The sequence below is a fragment of the Ochotona princeps genome, chromosome 1, assembly GCF_030435755.1.
Source record: "Ochotona princeps isolate mOchPri1 chromosome 1, mOchPri1.hap1, whole genome shotgun sequence".
In the NCBI taxonomy this organism is placed as follows: domain Eukaryota; kingdom Metazoa; phylum Chordata; class Mammalia; order Lagomorpha; family Ochotonidae; genus Ochotona; species Ochotona princeps.
Genome location: NC_080832.1, coordinates 80,904,053 through 80,911,423, shown reverse-complemented (window position 1 = coordinate 80,911,423; position 7,371 = coordinate 80,904,053). Strand labels below are relative to the sequence as shown.

General features: G+C 40.6%; 1 protein-coding gene across 1 annotated transcript in view; it reads right to left on the bottom strand.

The window, feature by feature from the left end:
- Nucleotides 1-6,634: 6,634 nt before the first annotated feature.
- The window catches only part of IMPG1 (interphotoreceptor matrix proteoglycan 1), a 123,379-nt gene continuing 122,642 nt past the window's right edge, over nt 6,635-7,371 (bottom strand). The window contains exon 16 of the mRNA XM_058669552.1: nt 6,635-7,188. Within this exon, the coding sequence (XP_058525535.1) occupies nt 7,111-7,188 (78 nt within the window). The 3' untranslated portion in view covers nt 6,635-7,110. The remainder of the gene's footprint in view (nt 7,189-7,371) is intronic.

Sequence of the window (7,371 nt, the reverse complement as noted above, 5' to 3'; positions counted from 1 at the left end):
ACATTTTTTTTTTTTTGGGGGGGGGTGTGCAGGGAAATCCTCAACACCATGGTGAGGAGTGACCAATCTTTGTGTCCCACCCAGCAAGGCATGAGCCAATCCATGCCAGCTCTTTCCTGTCAGATATCAAGCTCTACTTTCTGTTGTTTGTCTATTTATTTTAGGGTTTTTTTTTTGTTTGTTTGTTTGTTTGTATGATTGTTTGCTGTGAGGGGTTTTCGAAGCGATCCCGATGGTCACTGCGAGGGAGGGCGGGGGTCCAGAGGTGGAGCCAGGCTCGGACCAGAGAAAGCTCTCCTCCCTGGTCCTGAAGGACATTAATTGTTCTTCTGTGTCTGCTGACCGCTCAGGGCTTCTGGCTGTCTTTCCGATGACGTTGGTTTCTGCACGGTAGTGTTTGGACTTCTTCCATCCCCTGCGGAAGCTCCGGTTGGGGGTGGGTGACCTCAGAGTACTCAGCCTCCGAGGGCATCCAATTCCCTGTGGCCTCCCTGGCAGTTGGGATATAGTCCTTGTTGTTCGTATTAGTAGTTTGTGTTGAAGATCTGGGAGTCTTCATGGTTGGGATCCAAGCTTGGGTGGTAGACTTTCAGGCTTCCTTTCTCTCTTTAAAAAATGAACAAGCAACCAAAACCAAAAACAACAGACCTGAAAGTATCATGATTAAGTTTATGGATGTGAAGCTAATGAAATGAATGCGAGGGAATTGCAAAGCCAGACGCTTCTTCTGGATGCCTCACATGGTTGTAAGGTCCCCAGGACATGAGCCATTCTTCCTGCTTTCTCAGGTCATAATTAAGCAAGGAGCTGGATCAGAAGTGGAACAGCTGGGACAGGAACCCATATGGGATTCTGGTGCCACAGGCAGAGGATTAGCTTGCTGTGCTACCTTGCCAGCCCACGCTGTGGTCATAACTTAAATCAGAAGACAATAAGCCCTGGTAGAAGAGTGGTTCTTTTCCCATGTTTGTCCTAAAGGATGTGAAGTCCTTGTCCGTAAGAATTACTCAAACTTGGGCAGGGTTTTAGACAGTTTTCTCAGGCTTCCATGGATTAGAAATTCTTAAATAAATCTCCATCTTGTTTGAACTTGGTATAAAGTTTGGGATCCTAGCATCTGCTTACTGCCCCCATAATAAAGTATCTGGTATGATCAAGGTAGGAATTGTTCAGTGGAGTCCTAGCACCCAGTCTTCTATCAAGGGACAGGTTCGCAAATTGGAGAAATTGGGATGAATAGGTTGATGGTGGTGTCTTGGGAAAATAAATTTTTAAAATCTTATTTTCCTTGATATGGTTTTATAGGTTCAGAGATTAGCTCTCCACCTTCCCTTCTTCTCCCCATCTCCTCACGACACATGTTATTACAGTTCTGTAGTGCTTCAGCAACAAGTCCAATGTTCTGCTATTGAAATGTATCAAGGCATTATTGGTATAGGTAATAGTAGAAAATTAATTTCTAAGAAGTCTGTCACAGCAGAAATTATTAGAAGGCTTTAGTTTTTGTTCTAGTAATTAATAAAATTATAATCTTTAACAATTTAATTTCTAATTATGCCACCCAGCTGACCTAGAACTTACTCACTTAAAATAGTCTCTTAAGTTAATATTGACTACCCAGAGAACTGCCCTAATTCTGATAAACTTGAAATAACCTACATAGAACAGCTGTGCATACACGCAGAAGCCACTTTGAGGAGAAACTTAGTTAGGTCTCTGCCAGCTGTTAGCAGTAAATTGCAGAAATGGTATCCTAAGCATGTTGACGTGCCTGTTTGACCTTGTATTAAACTCAAAAGTGCTTGGTGAAAACTGAAGGAATCAAGAGAAAATCAGTTTATGTTTTATGCAGCCATTTAAATTAAGGTTTAAAATTAGAAATTTAAGCAAGAGGAAGGAAAAAAAGAGAATGTGGGAGTGCTGGTCTCACCCACCGTGCTGTAGCCCTTGACCCTTTGTTCCCTAATCATATATGTAAAAATCATAAAAAAATAATTTTTAAAAGACAACAAGTTGAAAATATTTTAAAACATTTTTAAAAAGAAATTTAAGCAAAGTTACTGACTGTAAGAAAAAATGTTACCCGAATGCTTGTTTTCACTCAGTGCCAGTTCCTTCCACGGTGCATGCTTTGCAAAAGCCAGCACAGGTAGAATATTGAATATGAGATGATAAAATGTTTTCACATCTGATTGAATTACAGTGTAATCCTTGGATTTTACCAGCGTGATCGAGATTTGCATTATGAGCTATGGGTGTGGGTGCTTACTTAGAAAAGGAACTTGATCCAGCCCGCATCTGTTAAGAGAACACTGGGATTTCTTAGTTGTGAAGGTGAGGAGTCAGCACTTTCTCAGATACCATAATCTGGGGATACAAACACAATAAAGAAAACAGCCCTTACTTTGTACTTTCCCAGTGACTTTGTATAGGTCGTTCTTTCCAAGAACACAGTGAACTCATTTGTTTTGCAACCAACAAAGAAAACATCATCTTCAGTGGGAAATAGGTGGCTGTGACCGCTGAGACAGTGGAACCCTTCAGCAAGAATAACGAGTATTTACTCTTGGTAGGGCTTTATTAGATAACTTAAAGATACTTGCATTCATGGTTACTGGGGATTCAAGTATGTAAACCTAAGATTACTTGAAACAGCTGAATAAATATTTATTGGATAGAAGATTAATATAATGTTAGTGATAGACCTTTCTCATTTTACAGAAGAGGCGACAATTCAGAGAGGTCAGTTCATTTTTCTAGACTGCAGCAAGAATGTGCAGCTTTGCTTTAATTACTGGTTTCAAAAGAATCAAAACAAGCAAACATTTTTAGTGATTGAGGATGTTGGGAACTTTGCTTCTTTGCCATCCACATCTTCAGAAAGTGTGACAGGTTTTCTATATTCATCACTACTCTTAATAACAAATACTGAGAGTTTTGATTTCTTCCAGAAAGCATTCCAGTGAGGAGGGAGAGAGGGCAGACTCCTGACAATGGAATCACAGACAGTTGGAGGCAGCAGTTGTGATAAGGAAAGAGGGAAGGTAGAGTGGTGGAGGGAAGGTAGTGGTGCCCCAGGACCCTGCCCCCTAGATGTGAGACATTTGAAGGCCACATAGCACTGCTAGGTCTTTGGTAAGTTTTAGAATGTGTAACATCAGAGCACCTCTGTGGTCGTTAAAGCTGACCGCATGGTACCAGCATATGGTGGGTTAGACTAAACTGCTGTTGGTCCTGCTGTCACCCCCTATTGGCCTGTAGGTTTGATTTTCACGCCTTCTACTTCTGATCCAGTTCCTTGCTAATGTGGCTGGGAAGACAGCAGATGATGGCCCAAGTGCTTGGGACCCCGTGACTCATTTCAGAGACAGGGTTTCTGGCTTCTAGCTGTGACTTGGGCCAGCCCTTTGGGGAGTGAACCAATGGATGAAATCAATCAATCACTGTTTAGCTCTACTGATCTCTGTCTCTCCCTGCCCTCTGCATCTTCTGCCTTTCAAATCAAACATTGTTTGAAAAAACTGACATTAATATCAATGTGGTGTTTGGGACGGCACTGCCACAGAAACCTCATGGAAAAGTAAAACGTAAATCCTTTTCCAGAAAGAGTCTACTCATGCAAGGAGCACATATTTGGATATAGCTAAGTTAGAATCAAATCTGTATATTATTCCTTCACTTACCTAATATGTGAGTACTTGGGAAGTTTCATGGAATATGGAGTTATAAGGTTTTTTTTTTGGTATAAAACATTTTAAACTCATGCATAGATTTTTCATGATGTGCATTTTCCATTAATTTCTTTTCCTGCTATTATTTACATAAAGGGAACATGTTTCATGTATTTAATATATGCAGTTTTACAAACTGATATTTTGATGATTCCGTATGATAAAGTATTTTTTTCAGAAAATTTTCAAGAGACAATTAGGAAGAATTTGTGCGCTCCTGAAAAAATATTTATTCCTAATTTGTACCAGTGTAGACTGTCACTTTCAGTTACAATAGGTTTAGTAATTAGCCATTTTATTTTCAACATGAACAGCCATCTACTATAGTTATAATTGTTGATTTTTCCTCATCTAACTGAAAGTGAATATATTTTTTCCTTTTATTATTATTATCATATTATTATCATTTTATGATACAGTTCCATAGGCCCTGGGATTTTCCCTCCCCCTCCTCTAATTTTCTTTCACCTCCCCTGAGTTCTTCCAGAACCAGGGTTAGGGAGACACCAGGTGTCCTGAATAGCTAGGTTGATGGCAGTGCTGATCTTGCCAGCAAATGCTGGCCATTAGCTCTGAAGGCCACACAGACCTATCTTGAGTCGTTAGATGTCAAAGTCAGCATTATTTTCAATGTGGGACCAGTGCTATGTACTCAGCTCAGTGAGTTTGCTCCCAGCTCAGTGAATGCGCAGCTCACTGTTGTTCCTGCAGTCTCAAAGCCTTTGTCATCCTGTACAAAATGGCAATGGATTTGCAACTTATGGAGTTCTTGATCTGCTGAACATGAGGTCTGTGGGCTACCTGGACTGATTTTGGGTGGAACCTGAAGGATGCCACATCATTGCAATTCACTGAGCCTGAAATGAATTCGGTCTCATCTTAGTGCATGTGCAGTCCTGTCCCCTAGCCATTGCCTCCCTGCACAGAAGTGTGCCTGATTGAGCTCTACTGAGCATCTTGTCTCTGCAACCCATCCTGTTCCCACACTACCTGTTTGATATCTGGTGCTCTGTCTCTGCTCCTGGTCAAATCAAGCAAACCAGCAGGATGGGCAGTTCTTTGGGTTCACTTCGTGAGTTCCCGGTGAACTGCCTTCCCAGCTGGTTGCTGGTGGAGTTCTGGTCACTGGTGGAGTTCAAATTGCCACTTGCTAAATGTGCTGGCGTATGGGGTCACCGTAGCACCACACCATTGCCTCCGCTGCTGTTGTGTGTCCATCTGTCTCCAGATGCCCCTCTGTTGTTGGTCTGTCTTCTCCTATTTCCTGGAATGTGCCCTCTCTGCCTCACCGTGGTTAATGTTTCTTCATCTGTTCAAATGTGTCCTTACCCTATTCTGCTATCTTGATTCTCTAAAAAAGTGCATATCTTACACTGTTCTGAAATACTGGTATACCGGAAATACAGATAATAAATGTTTTCAATGTAGAACTTCATTTTACATTCTTGTGCTTTTAATATAGTTGTGGGTGTTATAACTAAAGTTGCCAGTGTCTCAGATTAACAAAGTTGGAGCAGTGGGTAACTGTAAGAAGAGGCAAGGATCTGAAGGGGATTGAAACATCCTGAAACATTGGCTCCAAACACCTGTATGATTTCTATCTAGCAGCAGGCAGGATGGTGTGTGTCAGTACTTCTCATTTTGCCTAGATGAGAGGCAGATAAACTGCTTTTCCCCAGTATCCCTTCCCTCTAATCTATGAGAAGACACGGGGCCTGTAGAGATTTATAAAGGAATCCCTCTCCCTACAGGTTTCTGAACAGATTGCCTGTAGAGTTTCGTCCATATCCCATGTCTGGAACCTACCACGATCCTGGTGGGTCTTCTGCAAGTGGGGGGAGATCCTGGCCAGCTTCCTCTCCAGCTGTGGTCTGGCTGATGGAGAAGTTCCCTCCACAGGACAGTGATGTAATGAGTGACAGGCCCTTGGAGAATGGAGAGTATTTACTCCTCTTTCCTCACCAAACATGATATTCCCTACATTAGAGCGCAGCTGAGATACAGAGAGAGGCCCATTTGGGGGAAGTGATAATGATACATCCTTTTCTTTCTTCATAGAATTTTTTCTCATATGCTTTTATCAGGTTTTTATGCATCTAATAACTTTGTGTTCTGGCAAGTTTCAAGGATTTGCCTCCTTCCGTTGACCCGTGATTTGGAATGTGCCATCTTGATGACTTTGTCCCACATTATTTGGAGGAGTATTGGGGTAGAATGAAGAAAGAAGCAGCAGATGTGAATTTTTAAGGATTGTAGCCCTTCCCTTTCCTACAGATCATCTCCATTATTAGGAAATATGTTGTTTTGTTTTTGAAGCTTACTATTAAAAACTGGTATTGTTGTATACTGTTGTGTTGTTTTTTGGTAGTGTTAAGATCTTTATGCATAAGTTAATTTGCTGAATCCATAAAGAAAGTCCAGGAAAGATCTAATAAAACACAACTATTTCATTGTAGGTCTGTGAACAAAGTGCTTCTCATTTTTATTGAAATTCAGGTTTTACAGCAAAGCTATTTGATAGTGGAACATTTGGAAAAGAATCAGTTTAACTTTACATTAAGTAGCACAAGAGAGTGTAAGCATACTCAGACCAAAGTTAATGTGAAGAAGCATTAAGTTATAGAGAGACACTACTCATCTGAGGTGGAAAACAGAACTCAAGTATGCACACAGTTCAACTTTATCCCTGTGCTGCCCAATCTAAAGTCTTAACCTCAGTTCCTGCTTTGTTTACAGAACAATGAAAAACCTAGCAATCCGCCGTATTAAGTACTAGTTGCATGTGTACAGTTAGTGTACCTAAAAAGATTGAACCATGTTTACAGTGTATGTGTGTGAATGTGGTATGTGTCAGCACACATATACCTACATCATATTTTACAGGCATGATAGGGTAGCATGGAGCAGTCATTCACCACAGTGCTTACATATTATATATTCATTTATTTCCTGAGACTTTTATCTCCTTGTGTGAATAATTATCTTTAGAACACCTTCTAACATAATAGTTTGCTTCCTGATACACTGTTCAGTCTCTAAGATATAAATTGGGCTTGCTGCAAACAATCTATGTGTACTATTTTAAGAATACCTTAAGCAAACCTATTTGCTATTCCCTCAACTGTTACCCAAGGATAGTCAAAATATGTCAGCGATTACATTTTGAATTTTAATAGCTTTTCTTCAGAACTTAGTAAGTACATGACTCTTCTGCACTTGAAATGCAGTATGTGCTGGCCTTTAATGTTGACTGTAGGCGTCAGTTCTGATGATTAAAGGATATGTCTGCCTCTGGTTTCAGAGTATTGATGGAGAGGTCACAGGTTATGCAAATCACCTCTCGAGATAGCCTACATGATAACATTCATGTTTTCTGTTTTTAATTTCTTTGCCAATCTGGATGGTTAAATTCTTCATTTCCCACAGTAGGAGATTCAGACTTTCTTTTCCTGGTTACCTGGAAGAGAAATTAAAATTTTAAGAGTCTGTCCAAAGTCACATCAATGGTTTATTCCAGTAATGCCTTGGAGAGGTTGTGCTTGCCATTTAAAATGTCTTCTAGAGGGTGGGAGAGATGTCCTCAAAGTGTTCTTACCTTTATAACCTACTTGGGACTTATCCCATCTGTTGTTAAGGCAGG